Source organism: Ursus arctos, unplaced genomic scaffold (assembly GCF_023065955.2).
Source record: "Ursus arctos isolate Adak ecotype North America unplaced genomic scaffold, UrsArc2.0 scaffold_5, whole genome shotgun sequence".
Lineage (NCBI taxonomy): Eukaryota > Metazoa > Chordata > Mammalia > Carnivora > Ursidae > Ursus > Ursus arctos.
The window spans coordinates 62,719,542-62,738,538 of record NW_026623067.1 but is presented as its reverse complement, the minus strand read 5'-3'; the positions used below and the strand labels follow the sequence as shown (position 1 = coordinate 62,738,538).

At 42.7% G+C, this 18,997-nt stretch overlaps 2 protein-coding genes across 4 annotated transcripts in view; one reads left to right on the top strand and one right to left on the bottom strand.

Annotated features, from left to right (window-relative positions):
- Nucleotides 1-5,156: 5,156 nt before the first annotated feature.
- Nucleotides 5,157-18,997, bottom strand: BHMT2 (betaine--homocysteine S-methyltransferase 2). 3 transcript variants are annotated; one of them, XM_057307256.1, is made up of 9 exons: nucleotides 18,670-18,847; nucleotides 17,032-17,292; nucleotides 14,707-14,839; nucleotides 12,860-12,951; nucleotides 11,560-11,751; nucleotides 9,227-9,374; nucleotides 8,821-9,003; nucleotides 8,346-8,574; nucleotides 5,157-6,394 (listed from the first exon to the last, which is right to left on the bottom strand). In XM_057307256.1, the coding sequence occupies exons 2-9, from the start codon at nucleotides 17,035-17,037 to the stop codon at nucleotides 6,313-6,315; spliced, it is 1,065 nt and encodes a 354-aa protein (XP_057163239.1). In that variant the 5' UTR covers nucleotides 17,038-17,292; nucleotides 18,670-18,847; the 3' UTR covers nucleotides 5,157-6,312. The 3 variants fall into 3 exon arrangements, with proteins under 3 accessions (XP_057163239.1, XP_026354519.2, XP_026354520.2); XM_026498734.4 differs by lacking the exons at nucleotides 17,032-17,292; nucleotides 18,670-18,847 and adding an exon at nucleotides 18,874-18,997; XM_026498735.4 differs by lacking the exon at nucleotides 18,670-18,847 and having other exon boundaries at nucleotides 17,026-17,287.
- The window catches only part of DMGDH (dimethylglycine dehydrogenase), a 66,627-nt gene continuing 62,317 nt past the window's right edge, over nucleotides 14,688-18,997 (top strand). Inside the window, exon 1 of the mRNA XM_057307253.1 lies at nucleotides 14,688-14,852. The gene's annotated coding sequence lies outside the window, so the exon portion shown is untranslated. The remainder of the gene's footprint in view (nucleotides 14,853-18,997) is intronic.

Sequence of the window (18,997 nt, the reverse complement as noted above, 5' to 3'; positions counted from 1 at the left end):
TACATGCCTGGTTTCTGATGTAAAGTTTGATGATTCATTAGATTACCTTGTTCTTAATTCCCCCTACCAAATCAGAACCTGTAGAAATTTTGTTTTTTAAGAAAACCCTCATTTTTTATGTTGAAATATTTAAAGTAAATTTTAAACAGTAATTTAACGTTTTTAGTATGCATTAAAATATTCATTTGCATCTCTAAAAAGCGAGGACATTTTCCTACGCAGTCAAAATTAATTCTGATTCCTTAATACCCAGTCTGTATCCAAATGTTTCCAATTTGTACCCAGAAGGTCTTTTATGGTAGGTTTGTCAAAACTAGGATCCAGACTATGCATTGCATTGGTTTCTTTCTTCCTTTCTTTCTTCCTTCCTTCCTCTTTCTTTCTTTCTTTTCTTTCTCTTTCTTTCTTTCTTTCTTTCTTTCTTTCTTTCTTTCTTTCTTTCTTTCTTTCTTTTTCTTCCTTCCTTCCTTCCTTCCTTCCTTCCTTCCTTCCTTCCTTTCTATGATTTTATTCATTTATTTGAGAGAGAGAGAGAGCAAGTGGGCAGGGGGGAGGAGGATAAGCAGACTCCCCACTGAGCTCAGAGTCCACAGCATCTGATGGGGCTGGAGGCAGGGCCTCATGACCTGAGATCACAAGATCACCACCTGAGCAAAAACCTAGAGTTGGAGGCTCAACCGACTGAGCCACCCAGGTGCCCCACATTGGTTTCTTATATATAGATGAGGAATCCCAAGGTACTGAACTGTGGAATAGACCAGACCAGCTCTCCTATTGAATATATGATTCTCCTGATTGCTTCCTTGTGGTGTTGTTTACCTTATTCCTGTATCACTTGTATCTCCGCTAAATTGAATTAGATTCCACTCAGGTACTTTTGGCTGGTATATATCATTGATGGTGCAGTGTTTCTAATACTGTGTCATGACAGGGAACCCATGATCTGATGATTTCTTTTCTTGCAATTAGCAATCTTGATATAAATTTTAAAACTAATTAATTTTATTGAAAAAATAATAACTACCCATATTAAGACACTAAAAAAGGTATCAGAGAAAAGGAAGTCTTCCTACTGTACCATAGTTTTGTTAGGGTAGCAAGTTAGTTAGGTTCTAACAGGATACCCAGAGGCCAGAATAGAGGAAGTCATGGGCAGCTATCAGGAAAGTCAGAGGCCTGTCATGGCAGCGCTCCACAAGAAGCCAGATCAAACTAGACAGGCCCAAGATGGCAAGTGCCATGACAGGAAACCCTTGACCAAGTAAGGAAGAAAAGGCATGAAACCCTGCTTCCAAAAAATTCCTGCTCCAAGAAATGAATATCCCAACCCCTGGGTTAAATCTGTCAATAAAAGATAGAAACCCAAACCCCAGGTCAGCAGCTCTGTCTCTCTTGAGTTTACGGGCTCTCATATTCGCTCAGAGGATGTACTTTTGCTTTCATAAACTTTCCCGCTTGTGTTGTGTGTCTGTCCTCGAATTGCTTCCTGTGATGAGACCAAGAACCTTCGTTGACTTCTTTGCGATGGGTTGAGTCAAGGCCTCAGGCCCTGGGATCTCCCCAGTTCACCCGGCAACGGTTTCTGTCACTAGTCCCCTTTCCATAAGAGGGAAGCATTCCTCCTGGAAATATTCTATACAAAACAGCAGGAGCACACTTTCGTTTAACAGCCTGTCTAGGAGAGCCCTCCATTTCGGTACATGTTGACGTAATGTATTCTTCTTAGTGGCTCCACGTTTTATCATCCTGGAGATGTTCCTTAATCCACTCAACTAATGTTTCATTATGAATATTTTGGTAATTTCCAGATATATACTTTTGCACAAATATGAAAATAAATATAGGTTGCATTCCTAGAACTGATACTGCTAGTTCAAGAGTGTGTGAATTCTTAATTTTGATAGCCGTGGCCTAATTTCTTTTCAAATAGTTAGTACCAGTTTACACTTCTACAAAAAGCCTATGTGTGACAGCATCTTTTCCCCTATACCCTTATTAATTTTTTGGTTTTTATCAGTGATAGGTGAAAAAAGATATTTCATTGTTTTGACATGTATTTATCTAATTTTGGATATGTTGCCTATCTTTTCCTACCCATCAGAGGTTAAGGAAATATATATCCTAATCTATAGGGTAAGGAAAGTTTCTCTTAACTTCTCAAATGTGTGCAGTATTTGTGGCAGGATATAAGCATTCAGATTGCTTTAATCTGTAAATCTATTATCCCTCCTTTCCCTCTACACGGCAAAGCTCTAAGGCAAATATTTCCCCCACCTCCAAGTTAGATGTCTTTTCGGAAAGTGGACCTCATTTTTCTATTGATTTTGGTCTAATGTCCTATTATAACCCACAGAGCAGGAGGAAAAGAGGGTTTCTCTGAAAACCTTGAAAGGTTGTGGGCATTGAGGGAAATGGGGAGAAGGCAATACAATGTCCATGTGCAGGGTGCAGGAGCTAGGAACTGATCCCCAGAAGTTGCCCAGAAAAGAAGAGGATCTGTTGCCTGGGAAGGGAAGAGTCAAGTGGGGCCTGGCAGGTACCACATTAAGGGATAATGTGTCAATGCTCAGAAGCTGCTTGAAGTCCCTGTCAGTACCTGGAAGCTCACATCACCTCTCCCAGGTGCACTGTGCTTCCTGGTGCATCCGACTCACAGCATCATAGCTTACAGTGGAATAGTGATGGTTGAACAATGGTGAGGCTGCTAGTGCTGACTTTAAGGCTTTTCTTGGCCCCCAGCTGCATACAGCTCCCTGCGTAACACTTGTAAGCCCAAGAAAATGTGGTGGAATGGAGCTCTGAACTCCACTCTCATAGGTGAGCCCCACCCTCACAATATCTGCATAGATGGGGAGACAGTTGAACTAAGACAGCTCAAGACCCCCTCCTGGAACAGCAGTTACTAACCCTGTTACACATTATTCCCACTTGACTTTACCTTTGTTTAGAGTGTTTTGAGTTTTGTGCAGACATTTAAATTTTTTGTATGGTAAAATTTATGTTTTTTTCTTTTATGGCTTTTCTTTTATGCATTTATATTTAAAACTTTGATCAACTTTGAACTTGTTCTAAGAGGTCCAACTTTTTCTTTCCATATGATTGACCAAATGTCCATGATTATTAAACAATCCAGCTTTTCCTCACTGACCTGAAATGCCCACTTTATCATACATTCTATTGATCTTTCTTTTTTAAAAATGCACATATCCAGTGGTTTTAATCACTCCAGCTATGTTACATATACTGATTATTTGGCAAGGCTACACCTTCCTGACTACCTCTCTTTTTCTTTTTCTTTTTTTTTTTTTAAAGATTTTATTTATTTATTCGGCAGAGATAGAGACAGCCAGCGAGAGAGGGAACACAAGCAGGGGAGTGGGAGAGGAAGAAGCAGGCTCCCAGCGGAGGAGCCTGATGTGGGGCTCGATCCCATAACGCCGGGATCACGCCCTGAGCCAAAGGCAGACGCTTAACCGCTGTGCCACCCAGGCGCCCCTACCTCTCTTTTTCTAATTTGCCCATAACCCTTATGGTTTTTCTCCTGATATGAACCCAAAAGTTTGCATGTCTATCTTCCCTCAATCCTGATGATATTTTTCACTGGGTTTATACTACATTTATTAATCAATTTAGAATAACTTAACATCTTACAAAATTGTGTCTTTCTCTTTATAAGCATGTATAGATTTATTCGTCTTATTCTGTATCCTACAGTAGCATCCTCAAATTCCTTTCAACAGCTCTTACACATTTCTTGCTAATTTTTTCCATAGATACTTAATCATTTTGCTGAAAGTGTAGAAGAGATCTTTACTTCCACTATACTTTCAAAATACTTGTAAAGTATATGTAGAAGACAATGACTATTATATATAAAATTTTTAAAGATATTTATTCATTTATTTATTTCATCTATCAAGCTGTTGTGCGAGCATCCACTCATGGAGTGCGGGGTTCAGGACCAGGGACTAAACTTAAGTAGAGACTTTGATGCTGGATGTGGCCAAAGGAGAGTCACCATGAGGATGAGGGGATTGGGAACCAAGTCACTTAATTGTATTACACTATATTATGTTCACTGAATGCCTACTGTATGCCAGACACTCTTCCTAAATATCTTGTTATTTCACTTAATCCTCATAGTAATCCAATGAGGATGGTTCTATTGTTATCGTCATTTAAGAGATGAGAAAATTAAGATGGAAAAGTTAATTGTCCAATTCACGGTGCTAGTATGGCAAGGCACATCTTAAAAGTCTATGTCTTTGGTTGGGGGAAATGAGGAAGAGTAAGTATAGGGAAGCATGATACCTACCTTTAATTTTTGAAGAGCTATCATATGGAAGAAACCATACGTTTTTTCTATGGGTGCCCAGACATTAATATGTGGACAAATAGGCAAAAGCCGTTGATGAGTAGATTTCTGGTTAATAGATGCAATAACTTTCAAAGAATGAAATATATCTTTAAAAAATCATATGTGATCTTGCAAGGTAGTGAGTTACTACTGGAAGAGTCCAAACAGAGGCTGGATGGCCCTGGTTGAGGATGCTGGCAAAGATACTCAGGCTTAGTGACTTGTATTAGTCATCCTCAAAGACCCCCAAGGCCTTGGGATGGTGGTAAATGACTTACCCTTTAATTTCTAGCATGGGGGTTATGTGTTATGGGTAAATGGCAACATTTAATGAGTTCCCAGTTATCTACTTCACAGAAACAGGATTGAAGGGTTGATTCATATTAAGCAAAGCTGATAAAAATCCATGAAACTCCACAACACAAAAATTTGGATAGAGTCTGATAAAAGCAGCAGCTGTGTATGTGCAGTATAGTGCTTGTGAACGTGGATTCTGGAGCCAGATCATGTGGGTTAATATCCCAGTTCTACCATTTACTAACTGTGGACCACAGGCAAGTTAACTTAGCCTTAGTTTCCTCACATTTAAACTACTGCGTTAAAAACACTCTCATATTTTAATCCCAATAAGGGACAAATGAGTGTGACTAGATAGATGGATGGATGAATGGATGGATGGATGTGATAGATAGAGTGTGAGAACGAGAGAGAAGCAATAGCCTAGAACATAATAAGTAATAAATGTTTGCTATTATTTTCCAGAGAATGTCCATGATATTTTAAATATTCAAACACTACAACAGGTAAATCATCTTTAATTTTATAAATTGTCACAAATTGATGCATTGTTTTAGAAAAAACAGCGAGATATTGGCACATGGCAAATAGCACAAACGTAAGTCAAGAAGATAGCAGATCAAGATAGATAAGAACTCTGACTTTTAAATAAGTCTTCTAAAGCTGTTGACCTATTTTTACTTATTTTAACAATCAAAAATAAGTATTTCATTGGGCATCTAGAACATCTATTATTAGGCCCAGCACAGTGCTAAATACTTTAGGGAAAAATATAAGAAGAACATCACATTGTCCTTGTCCTTAAGCTGTTTATAATCTAGCGATTTGTGATTGTAAGGACACATTTTTTAAATTTATGTTTTTTATTGGGGGTGGAGGGGCAGAGGGAGAGGGAAGGAGAGAATGCCAAGCAGGCGCCATGCCAAGTGCAGATGCAGGGCTCAATGTTGGGCTGGACGCAGGGCTCGATCTCACAACCCTGAGATCATGACCTGAGCAGAAATCAAGAGTCGGACGTTTAACTGACTGAGCCACCCAGGTGCCCCTCATAAAGACACATTTAAAAAATTCTAGGACCTAACACCTTTTTTTTTTTTAAGGACCTACCACCTTTAAGTAAAATCATCTTTGAAAGTAATCACTTTGGAAGGTTATACACTTATTTCAATAACCCTGCCATTGCTCAAAACATTTTTTGCATCTATTCCTTTGGGATTGCCCTTGGAGTCATTATACAAATCATGGAAGAAAAGCAAACTCATTGCTCCTCTATCTTCCTCAAGCACCCAGCTTAGTTGCCTGAATTAATCAATAGATTTGGTGTTCAGTGACTTCTGTTTATTTTTAAATCTCAAATTTACCCTAAAAGACGAGTTTTGCTGTTCTTGATGACTTTCTGAAGAAGGTACCACAGCATGGCTGGACAGTAAGTAACTGGAGGACCAGGGGCCTTTCTCATCGTCTTTGCATCTCCTGCAGCATCCAGCTGGGGGCTTGTCCGCAGCCGGAGTGCAAGGTGCATATGTTGACCTGAACTGAAGGGCCAGGAGCACATTCGCTGTTCAGCTGGAGAAAGCAGGGTGGGTGAAGGGTAAAGGCAAGGAAGAGTTCCAGATTTCTTTCTGTGCTGTCATTTCAGTGTTTTCTTTCACCACTTCTTAGGCATCTGGCTGTGACAATGAAGGACAGAAAGGTCTGCCCGAAGCTGGCAGCAGATTTTCCCAATACTCCCTTCTAGCCCTGTGTTTGAAAAAAAAAAAATTAATTAAAAAATATATGCCAATTTTCTAAGTCCAGTATGTTTTATATATATTTGTGTGTGTGTGTGTGTGTGTGTGTGTGTGTGTGTTTGCCAAACATACACACAGGTGTGGTGGATGATCAGGCTAAAGTAGAACTTCAGTTTCAACGTACAGACTGGAAAACTATGTCCATTAAAGCCTTTCTCACATTTCTATCAAAAGCAATCATTGGAGACACCTGGGTGGCTCAGTCAGTTAAACATCTGCCTTCAGCTCAGGTCATGATAACAGTCTCCTGGAGATCGAGCCCCACATGGGGCTTCTTGCTCTGTGGGGAGTCTCCTTCTCTCTCTTCCTCTGTCTGCCACTCCCCCTGCTTGTGCTCTCTCTCTCCACCCCCCATCATATAAATAAATAAAATCTTAATAAAAAAAAAGCAATCATTGGGTTTCATACCACGTTTCAGAAAAAGACTTGTTTGAAATCTAGAGGTATTTAGAATCACCAGGAAGGACAACTAGACCCCCCAAGTAGGGGATATCTGGAGTGACGTGCTGAAAAAGCCAGGGTCTGAAAGGGAAGTAGCAGACAGAGAAGAATGCGATGCCTGTGGCATGAGAAGTACAGGCAAAAGTTCCCAGTGGAAGCATGTAAGGAACCATGGCAGCACTCGTGAAGATCTGCCAGGCCCAGAAAATGCGGACTTCCTGTTAGGCTGCAGGCCAAGTACAGTTTACTCCCCCTTGCCATCCTCTCTTCTCTCCCTTTGAATCTGAAGAGGTCAGAAATCCTGGTTAGCAAGATGGGAAGGGAGAGCTGGAAGCATAAGATGGACAAAGAAGGGTCAGCCTGGCCTTCCATAGTTTCCTGCCTATTGAAGACAACTGCTGGAAAACAAGAGAAAATATAAGTTTCGTGTGTTCCAAATTTTGATTTTATGTGGAACCGAACACTTTCTTTTTTTTCTTAAATCAGGCTCCATGCCCAGTGTGGAGCCCAGTGTAGGACTTGAACTCACAACCCTGAGATCGAGACCTGAGCTGAGATCAAGACTCAGACACTTAACTGACTGAGCCACACAGGTGTCCCTGGAACTGAACACTTTTAATTACTGAATTAAGATTGTGTTTGCTAAATAAAGTGGTCATGGAGCTTTCTATTGCCTAAGACTACCCAACAAAGTCTTGGGGACACGTCAGTATTTTCAAATAGGCAGAGAGGAAAGATATCACCCAATGAGCAGGTTTAAAGAGACAGGGAGACAAAATTAGAGTTGCATTCTGATTATTATATTTCATGAATCCTGTTTGTTTAATATGACAATTATAACAATATTGTAAATGTTATTTACTAGCTTTACATTTTTATAATAATCTACAAAGCTTGAAAGACTTAATTATAATTACAGAGCAGAACACAGTGGTTCTAATCCTTGATGATGTAAAAGTAATGGTATCACTTAAAGAAGCCAAGAGGTAGATGAGGGAGGAAGAGTAGAGGGGAGCAGAAAGAGTTAATTCTTGTTTTACAGAGTGGAATTAAGAGATACTGCTTTACATCAATGGATAAAGAAATAGGTGGTTAAATAGAACATTCAAACTTATAAAGATAACCAACAGAAGAAATAAAAATGTAATAAATCATTGGAAAAAGTAGAACAGGGAGAAAAGGGGAATGTTATATGATTTAAACGCCTCAGCTTTTGTAAAGGGTTAGCAGTAATCACAGCTTAAAATTGGTAAAACCAGACATAAGGTATATGACTTCAAAACACAAATGGCAAACAGGTATCACCTCTGGGAATGGAACTGGTGTAAGGAGAGGGGCAGCTTTTAGTTTCAATCTTACATACTCTATACTTTTTTAATTTTTATTGCATGCATAGGGTTTCTAACAATAAATAAAACGAGATTAGAGAAGAATAGTAATGTTAATTAAACAATTCCTACCTGGCTCGAATCCAGGGTTTGGTGTGCATATTAAGGCTACTTCCCCAACTACCGTGTTTGTCCGAAGCTGGGGGCAAAAAGCCCCTTTCGGGGGCCAGCTCCTCTGCGATTGCCCTGATGTGGTAGGGCTCGAATCCACAGCACCCGCCAATGTACCTGACCCCTAGATTGTAGGCCTCTCTGGCATATTTTTGAATATCCCATCTGGTTGCAACTCTGGGCTCTAGTCCTGTAACACAATAGTCACAGCATTTCTGTTACTGTCCCTACATTCAAATCACAGGTGCTCTGATAGGCACTTTTGAAAATTAAAACACGTTGAACTTTAGATTATGCTCGTTTTTTTCATTAACATTGACTGTTTTTGTCTTACGCAGTCTCTTTTCGTAAGACTGCACCATAGCTGTTCATTATAGCCGTTTCCATGTTGTCAGCACAAGAAAACGCAAGGACCGCTCCTACGCCCTGAGCTTACCAAAGGGGTATTCCGGGAGATCCACAAACCCGCCTTTGCCACAGTCAGGGGTGTGGAAGCCCAGGGACTGCACCATCAGGTGTGCTTTCAACCCTGCGGCCCGCAGGCCCTCCTTCATGAGCTGCATTGTCTTCAAGCTGGTGCTGGGCCCAAAGCGGCAGTTCACGCCCACGATTGCAGCCCCTATGCAAAGAAATAAAGAGCTTTTACATTTTACTTATTTTATTTTTTAATCGTTGGAAATTGCCTTGGAGATTAGTTATCTTTCTCCACCTCCCAACTTTTACCAAGAGGGAAACCAATGCCAGTTAGTTCTTCTGTTCTGAACTGCTCTTACAAGATTAAGCAACCATTGTTAAATTTGATAAACAGCTGAACTCATGATCACATTATGGGTCCCAATTACCTGCCTTCACCAGCTTAACAGCACATTCTCCAGGTGTCACACCACGCATGTCTCCGTCCGGGCCTATGCACATGGTAGCTGCCACAGGCTTACCCGATTCTTTTAAGACTTCCACAGCCCATATGGCTTCTTCGGCATGCTCAAAATACTAAGAGAGATTTCACTTTTTCTATTGGTCCAAACGTAAAGCAGATTTTGAAAGGTGGAATGCAAATGTTGCAAAATAGTTATAAAAATGACCAAGTATGTGTGGTAAAACTTGCTGAGGAACAGGTCTTTAGCAAAGTGAAGAATACTTTTCTGAGTAAACATTTTAATTCCTTTTTTTTTTTTTTTTTTTAAAGATTTTATTTATTTATTCGACAGAGATAGAGACAGCCAGCGAGAGAGGGAACACAAGCAGGGGGAGTGGGAGAGGAAGAAGCAGGCTCATAGTGGAAGAGCCTGATGTGGGGCTCGATCCCGGATCGCCAGGATCACGCCCTGAGCCGAAGGCAGACGCTTAACCGCTGTGCCACCCAGGCGCCCCAACATTTTAATTCCTTTAACAATAAAATACAGATTTTCATTCAGAGATCATCAATTCAGCAAGATGAAGACTGTTATGGAAAAAAACAGAAACAAAAACAAAACCCACAAAGGTTTTTCACGTAATTGAGTATTTAAAATCATAATTTTGAAGGAACAAAGGTTATTTTTTTAAAGATTATTATCTATTTGAGAGAAAGAGAGCAGAGAGAGTGAGAACACAAGTGGGGGGCAGAGGGGTAGAGAGAGAGAGAAGCAGCCCAACGCGAGGTTCAATCCCAGGACCCAGGAATGAAAGTTTTACTAATAAATTTTATTATTTTTTTGAAGATTTATTTATTTGAGCGAAAGAGAGAGCATATGTGAGTAGGGGGAGGGGGAGAGGGAGAGAGAGAGAGAATCCCAAGGAGGCTCCCCACCGAGAGTGTAGCCCCATGTCTGGCTGGATCTCATGACCCTGAAGATCACAACCTGAGCCGAAAGTGAGTCGGACACTTAACCAACTGAGCCACCTGGGCGTCCCTTACTAATAAATTTTAGACTCATCTTTTATGGAGCTGCTGTAATCTCTGAAAAATAAGGAATGGTTTATTATACTTTCTACTTCAAAGTGATTTTATATTCACTCCCCTTTAGAGGTTCATAAGTGCTCCATGAAGTAAGGAGAAATATGATGATTTCCCCCAGGGAGACCACTGTGGCACAGAGCAAGGGAGAAGAGCTACTGAGTTTCTTTGTTAAGGGTGGACAGGACACCTTGCCGGTAAACCAAAGTCATTTGCAGGGGTCTTCCTGGGAACCCCCTTAAGGGCCACAATTGAAAAGTTGACCTTAACTAAGTGAAGAAAAGCCAGCCAAAATCTCCCCGTGTTCTTCCTTCTTGACTTAGATTCTGCAGAAGCGGTGGGTGAGGAATAGCAGAGAGAGTCCACAGAGAGGTTCTTACAAAACAAACTTGTGTTCCCATCCGTCTGGAGAACCTGTTGGGTGGTTTGCGCCCATCTCTGCAGATGATTGTTGCCAAGTGCGTTTGCTGGGCTTGGGTGGCCCTGAGCCTTGGGAAGGGTGATGAAGCGAGCTTTTCAATAGATTCAGAGAGTGATAAGGGAAAGAGCACCTGGGAGACTATTGTCCTTGTTGGGGGTAGAGACTTGGGCTGAGAGCTTGACTCCAAGTGGTACCAAAGGTGGGAAATGGGGAATGAGGGCTTTGTAATTTTTGGAAGTGGAAGGAAGAGAATGTTCTGGGCCTTCATGTCCAATCAAAGACCATATTCTTTCTTCAAAATATCACTCACATGTTATAGCTTGAGTGAGAGCAGAGGGATGGGAGTGAGCAAAGCATGGACAGAGGAGGGCAAGGGAACTACTTGGTACTGAGTATTATTAGCAGGGCCCGCACGAACCTGAGCAGCCACCTACCTCCTAGGTAGGTTCCCTCATAGTCTCCAGCCCCTGCACAGCTCCTTCCAGCCCTGCCCCTCCCACAGGAGAGGTTGCTCCCTGAAGCACTGTACCCTTCTCACCCAACTTCGTAGGGTCCCCTGTGAGTCGGCTGCTACAACCACCCAAAGAAAACCAAGGCTACGGTCAGGCCTGTCCTGGGTCTGCCCTTTGACTTCACTAAAACCTAGCATGCAAGTGAGAGGGTGTTTGCCTTGACTGCAGGGCATGTACATAAACCTTTGACCCTGTACCCTGAGGAAATGAGGGCACAAAGCAGTCCCCTACCCTCATGAAAGCAAAGATTATGTAGTGGGATTTGTCAGAAGAGAGCAACTCCTTTCCCTGAAGTACTAGGCTTACCTCTGCAATCAAGAAGTCCACGTTTTTCTTTATAAAAACCTCGAGCTGGAGTTGAAAGAGTTTTTTAACTCGAACTTCATCCTTGTGGTGTCTGTACAGTGATGTCTGGCAGATCCCCCCTGCTACCAAGGCATCACCTTTGCCAGCCACTTCCCTGGCAAGGTCACACGCAGCCTCGTTCACAGCTTCCCACTGAGGTCAGAGAGCAAGGGTTCAGAACAGATACAAAGGGGGCAATGAGCAAGTAAGAGGAGTCCAAGGCATGGTTTAAACTGCAGTTTGAGGGAGGATGGGGTAACTGGGTGACAGACATGAAAGAGGGCACGTGATGTGATGAACATTGGGTGTTATATGCAACTGATGAATCACTGATCTCCACCTCTGAAACTAATAATACATTCTATGTTAATTAATTGAAGCTAAATAAAATAAAATTTAAAAAACCCTGCAATTTGAGACCAGCAGACTTGGGCACCTTCTCCTTTACTATCAGTGAGCTTCTATTTCCATTATTGGTCTCCCTACATGGCATTTTAGTAAATGTTTGTTTGCCTCCCTCACTGGACTGTGAGCCACTTCAGAACAGGCTCTGTGCCTTTCTTTCATCTTTGTTTTCAGCATAGAGATTGGACTATAACAGGTGTTCAGTAAATGTTGGTTGGTTGACTGAATCAATGGGCATGAACATTGACAAGTATGAACACTTTACATGTGTAGAATACCTCGCAGTACTTCCACAGTCTTCCCCTTCTCTACTTTTCTCAACAACCTGATGCATCTAAGCATAAGTGGTCTCCATTTTGCGCAGAGAAAACCAGTGCTCCCTGCAGCCAAGTGTCTTGCACAAAGTCACATGCCCAACAGGTGGCAAAGTTGGGCATCAAACCCAATTCTTCTCATTCCCAGGCCAGTGCTGTATTCCCAAGGGCCACCCTGTCTCCAGATGGACAAGTTAGAAGACAGTGAGATAAGGTGAGAAGGGCATCTACAAAGTGTTCTTTCTCTACAAAAAAATAACACAGGAGGACCATGTCCTTCCAATGGCCTGTTCCTTCCCAGTCCTATCTTCCTCTCCACTCCAGCTAACAAGGCAGAAAAAAAGCTCATTTGTGTAGTATATATTTGTTTACATAATGATTAATTCCTTAATAGACATTTTATGTGGAGTTTGTAATAAAGTGTAGTAACATATCAGGTCAATTCCATACCTTTTCTTCAAGAGGTTATTTTTATTATACATGATCCCTGACGTTTTCCCTGCCCTCCCTCCACCCCCACCCCCATCAAAAGGCCAGCTTACCTTGCTTTCCATATGGTCCTCACTGGCAGAAAAGGTAAAAGTCTGCATGACATTTGATCCCGCTCTCAGGAATTCTGTGTGAAGTTGACGAACTACAAAGTAGTTTTTAAAATTTAAGTTAAAAAGATAAAAATCATCGGAGCTATCATTTGCAGCAAAAGTAGCTTACCTACTCACAATCTCTTTCAATTAGACACAATTTCAAACCTAGTTCTTATACAAAATTGCAGATTAAGGTCAGTAGAGTTCAAGGACCAGGACATGGCAGAGTAATACTAAATTGGGACTGTTTGGAGTGGCCTCATATTGCCCTGTCCATGGGCTTCAATGGTCTGGTGCAGTCATAGGCAGACATTAAGGTCTGGTTGGCCAATTGCCCCTTGGTTTTTTGGTCTAGAGAGGGTTTATTCATTTGCCTGTGTTGTGGAGGATGTAACTGGTTTTCTTACAGTTGGGAAATCCTTACATGAGGAAATTCTCATAGTGGACAAGGTGTGTGTGTGTGTGGTGCCCCCACCAAACTGATTCAACAGCAGGCAGCTGGAGAAATGCAGTCAGGAGCTTCTGATGGCCTATAAGGACATCCTTCCCACTCTCTTTCTTCATCTCTCCCCTACCCCAATCCTCATCCTTGCTATTTCAACACTTTCTTTCTGGTTTAGCAAAAAGATCTAAAATTAAGAACAAGTTCTCCGTGGGCCAGGTGAAAACTTGGTGCTAAGTGCCAGAGAAACAAAGCTTGGTCCTAACATATAACTCTGAGTGTCTGATGAAACGATAAAATTGGCCAGTGGATATGATGCATTGGGCTTTTCATGCGGGTTGACACACAAGTCCTCACAGCTAGCCCATGTCATACCCTCCTGTGACATGGGTCAAGACCCTGATCCTGGGGCACTTGGGTGGCTCAGTCAGTTGAGCAACAACTCTTGGTTTTGGCTCAGGTCATGATCTCAAGGTCGTGAGATTGAGTCCGTGTTGGGCTCCACGCTCAGCATGGAGTGTGCTTGTCCTTCTCCCTCTGCTCTTCCCCCCACTCACACATTCACTCAAAAACAAATAAATGAATCTTAAAAAGAAAAGGAACTGATCCTTGAACAAGTAAAATGACTTGTCCAAAGTCACACAGCTTGTGGGTGGAAGAATCCAGCATGACCCCAGGTTTCTCAGATACACGGTGCATATATGAATACAACCAGAGCAAATCAAAAGTTCCATTCCCAGCTTGTTTCCATTTCATTCTTTCGCTTTATTTTCCACTTTAATTTAGGAGACTGCTCTCAAAAAAATAAAAATAGAATTAAAGCTCTGGTTTGATGTTACTCGCCAATCCCATCACAGTTTTTACCTCCAACTCTTACTGTTTTGTTCTAGCTCAGGGGATGAGGTGAAACGGTGTTGATTTCTTCACACCCCTCTCCCCCAACAAAACCCAAATGTCTACTATCTATGCTGTGCTAATCTGGTGGTTACCATTAATCCTCTCTACCAAATACGCTATTATAGTATAATATAATGTGAAGCAATAACAGTTTTACTATGTTAAGGAAACTCTTGAATGTCCACAGGGTGAATATTCATGGAACAAATATTAAGATGGTATTTTAGCACTCCCTGTACCTGAAGATGCAAGTGGGTGTGTGGAAGGGGGCAGCTGGGGAGCGAGAGGCCATTTTCTTCTATGTGCTTCAGCCCGTGTACTGTCACTGTCTCTACATCTTGGCGACTGTGGTAAGTGAAACAGTCTTTAGACAACACTCAGAATTATTTACTTATCTTCTCTCAGTCAGATTTAAGCGAACTGTGACTGTCTAAACTAAACAGTCTCGGGGGATGCCGCCACTGACCTGCATCGGGATGGTCTACTACTGCTTCCGGAGTCCAGAGCCCAGCCTTCACGTAGCCCCTCTTCTCCAGAGTTATGAGAAAGCTGCCATCTCCAACCACAACCTCTCCACTCTCCAGACGTTCCAAAATACCCTGAAGAAAAGAGGTATGTATCTTAGGTGATTTTTCTTCCTTTTTTTTTTTTCCCCCCTAAAAGCAGTCTCCAATTTTAGGAAAAGTGGTACTATGTTCTTTTAGCTCCAGTTCTGTTAAAATCCTCAACGTCTAATAATATTTCAGAAAGATTGAGTATATTATATTTCTTGGACACTCCAGGTATTCGTTTTGTGCAAACTGCTGTGAATATTTTTTCTTAAATAACATTTAATCTGAGTCAAATTATAGTGAAAGTGCTGATTCCATGATAGTTATTTTGGTTTTTCAACATGTTTGTGTCAGACATTGATAGCTGCCTAACTAAATATATTTTCTCTCCTCTTCTTTGTTAATGTATTTCATTTGAGGAGACAATGTCCCCAACTTAAATTCTTAGGCTCCCTTGCTCCTGGGGGTGGCCACATGACACGGTGTTGGCCAATGAGACATAGGTGGAAGTCAGTTAAAGATTTCCGGAAAAGTTTTGCTTTCCTGATATAGATGGGCACTCCCTTTCGTCTGGGCATTTTTTTCCTCCTTCCTGTCTGGAATGTCACCACAAGTCCTGGAGGTATAGCGTCATCTCTCAGCCCTGCCATTGAAAGCCACACACTAAGGCTGGTGGAGCTGACTAACAGCTGGTGTAACTAGCAGTGGTGTGTGTGTGTGTGTGTGTGTGTGTGTGTGTGTGTGTGTGTGTGTTTTAATGACAACTTTGAATAGTTGCAGCAGCCATGGATTGCAAGACCTCATGTTAGGTGAAAAAAAAAAAAAAAAGCCTCTTTTTTGTGTAAACCTCTACACAGAATCCTAAGGGACGCACAGCTTCATAACGATGCCCTACATTTTCCAGCATGTTCACATACATGTTTTCATTCGGTACTCCGGACAGCTCTGTGAGCTAGGCAGGGCAGACAGTTTTTATTCCCATTTTATAAATGAGGAAATGGACATTCAGAGAGGCTAAGCGACTTGTCCAAGATCACAGAACTAAGTAAGTAAAAAAGCAGACTTCAGATCTTCTCAATTCCTAATCCAGTCTCTTTCTAGTTTTGACAGAGAGGGCTCCCGACTCTGCTGTTTTTCTATACTTTATATCTAAAAAATGAATTTTAGCTGAATGTGGAAGAAATGTTAATATTTATTATGATTCTCACCTTTTTCTCTATTCCCTCCATACAATGCAATTTGCTCTTCTAATTTTGTAGTTCTGGGACATTAAAAAGGACTTCCATTTTAAACTTTCACCAGACCTTTCCACATGCCAGGTAGAGTTCCAGGCAAGAGGAATAAACATTGGAATAAGACAAGGTCACTGCCCTCATACACCAAATGATTCTAGAGGGGAAAAACACTGGCATACAATCTGGGTGTTATAGGATAGTATCTCACCTCCTACATCCAATCTGTCCCAGGGTTATGACGAGTGTATCTACTTAACAATTCTGAGCACTGTCCCCCTACCCCTTCCTCACTGCCTGTGGACTGTTGAAATGGCCTCCAATTCACTGCAGCCCATGCTGGCATAGCTTCCATTTTTGCAGAGTGAAGTCTTGCCTGACCTACTCTTATTGGGGATGACCTCCTCCTTTGTGTTCTGCCTAAGGCCAAACACCCTCCATTCCTGCATCTATCACCTGTACGGCAGTATCTGGTTACCTACCTGGCTCCTCTGTTGGGCTTTAAAATGCCTGAGGCTCAGGTGATGAATCTCATTGGTCTCTATCCCTACCACCTCATACAGCAGCTAACCACCTTGACATACCATGCCAAGAGTTAGCAGACAGGTAAGACTTTTGAAAATGTCTCTTGTCTCATAAATGCTGCAGGTTTGGTCCTGAGGAGGGGGGCGGAAATGAGACTCTTTAATAGAAAATTAGCTAAGGTTTTAAGAAAATTATAAGGCTTATTTTGATTGTATCTTCATGATAATAAGTAAAGTTCAGACATTTTGATCTGTTACCTAGATGTTTGTCCAAAATTTTAACTTTTGCCAGTTTTCTAAACAGCCATTAGCAAAATAACTCCATCGTCAAGATTTGAATTTGGAACATCTTTCAGTCCCTCCTTCACTGCTCTGTTTACCACCTCAATTAATTACTACACCAGGATGATCTAAAGACAGCTCTAATAAGACAGAGGACAGTGTAAGATAAAGATCACGGTAAATTAATTTGCAGTACATTTACTTTCATTCCATTCTCCCTTTCAGTTTGGCAGTGAATCTGCCTCGGAGATGAGAGGGAGCTCCGAGAGGAATTTATGCTTCCTTTTTGCAGATCTCAGTATCTAGACTTCTGGATTTAAGGTCTGGCTTCCGGGCGCCTCTCTTCACACACAGAGGAGCAGACCAACTTCACCCTCTGGCCGGAGGCCGCCAGACATCCATTCTGCTTCAAGCTGCCACCAGGACTGCTCTTGTGGATTAATGAGGCTACTGGAGGTGTCCCCTGTGGCAATTAAATGAATTCTTAAGATGTACCTGTTAGCTGACAGGAGAGGTGAGATTAGCTGCTTCCCACTAACATTTTAACTCTCAGGTCCACCTTAGCGTGGGTTACCATATGATAATCTTGGTGTTGCAAGAGCGGAGGCTGGGAAGAAATTGGACAGGGACAGCATTTTTTAAAAACCTTTTTAAAAATGAGCTAAAGGGGGGCGCCTGGGTGGCACAGCGGTTAAGCGTCTGCCTTCGGCTCAGGGCGTGATCCCGGCGTTATGGGATCGAGCCCCACATCAGGCTCCTCCGCTATGAGCCTGCTTCTTCCTCTCCCACTCCCCCAGCTTATGTTCCCTCTCTCTCTGGCTGTCTCTATCTCTGTCAAATAAATAAATAAAATCTTTAAAAAAAAATAAGCTAAAGGTGAACACAGTATTACAGAAAATTTGGAAGAAGAAATCAGCACAACGTCTTTATCTTTTTATTAAGCTCATTTTCTTCAGTGCCCATATTATACTTTTATAATAAGAAAAACATCCTTTTGTGAGGTAACATTGCCAAAACAGTTTGCTTGTTCCCATACTTAGCTTTTTAATTGGCTGCCTAACAACTTCTTAAGTGGGTGCACCTTTATTTAGGGAGCCCGCCACCCTTGGGCATCTTGGTTGTTCCCAACCTTTTAGAATAAACAGATCAGTGGCTCACATTTCCACGTGTATATAGCTTCTCCCTTCCCCACCCTCACTGAATTTGGGGGCACAGGTGGGCTGCTTTAAGAGATCCTGGAGATGTCCTGTGGCCAACTTCATGGCTTTCCTAATTTTGTTTTGTCACCCCTTCTCCTCACCAAGCACACACCCAGCAGAGAAAGGGGGCGGGGGACAAGGCTCCCAGTTGGTGAGCAGATGGGGAACGAGCCTAGAGAAGGAGCCAGGGAGACCGGTCTGACTGATGAGAAGAGGCCGAGCCCCTCCACCCCACCCTGCACACCCCCTACCTGCTGCACACTCCCCTACCCACCCCTCCTCCGCAGCCTCAGCTCTGGGAGGGTCTGCAGCCCGGACTGGTTTCAGGCCAGCCCTCCGCTTGCAGGGCCAGGCTGCCACCCTTCCCAAAACATGAGGGAACTGAGCTCTGGCGCCCGTTGAGCCGAAGACCTGACGGTGTAAATGGGCTGAGGGTAGAAAATGTGAGCATGGCCCCTGAATCCGAAGCTAGATTTCAAATCCCTGCTTCACCGTGGACTAGAATGGGTGACCTTAAACCAGTTGCCTCTCTGGGCCTCAGTTTCCTCACCTGAAAAACGGGAATAATCATGAAAATCAGATAATTTGCATAAAGCAGTCTGCAAACGCGGGGCACTGGGTCAGGGCTCCATACATGTTACCTGAGATTGTTATCTAATCCTGTCGCCAAGATGGTACTGTCATCCCCGGCAACTGGCGATCGCGGAAACCGAGGCCCAGAGCCGTCCAGGTGCCCGGCCAAGGCCGCAGAGCTCGGCCAAGGGCTGAGGTGGGGTTTGAACTCCGGACACTGGGAGCCCCGCGGCCAGAGGGTCTGAATACCTCGCGGACGCCCAGAAACTCACCTTTTTCTCCCCGGGGCCTCCGGCCGGTGCCATCACGGCGCGACTGTGTGGGCGCCAGGTCCGGGAGAGCGCGCTAGCGGTCGAGCCCGCCCCTCGCCCGGGGGAGGGTCCCCCTCACCCCCCC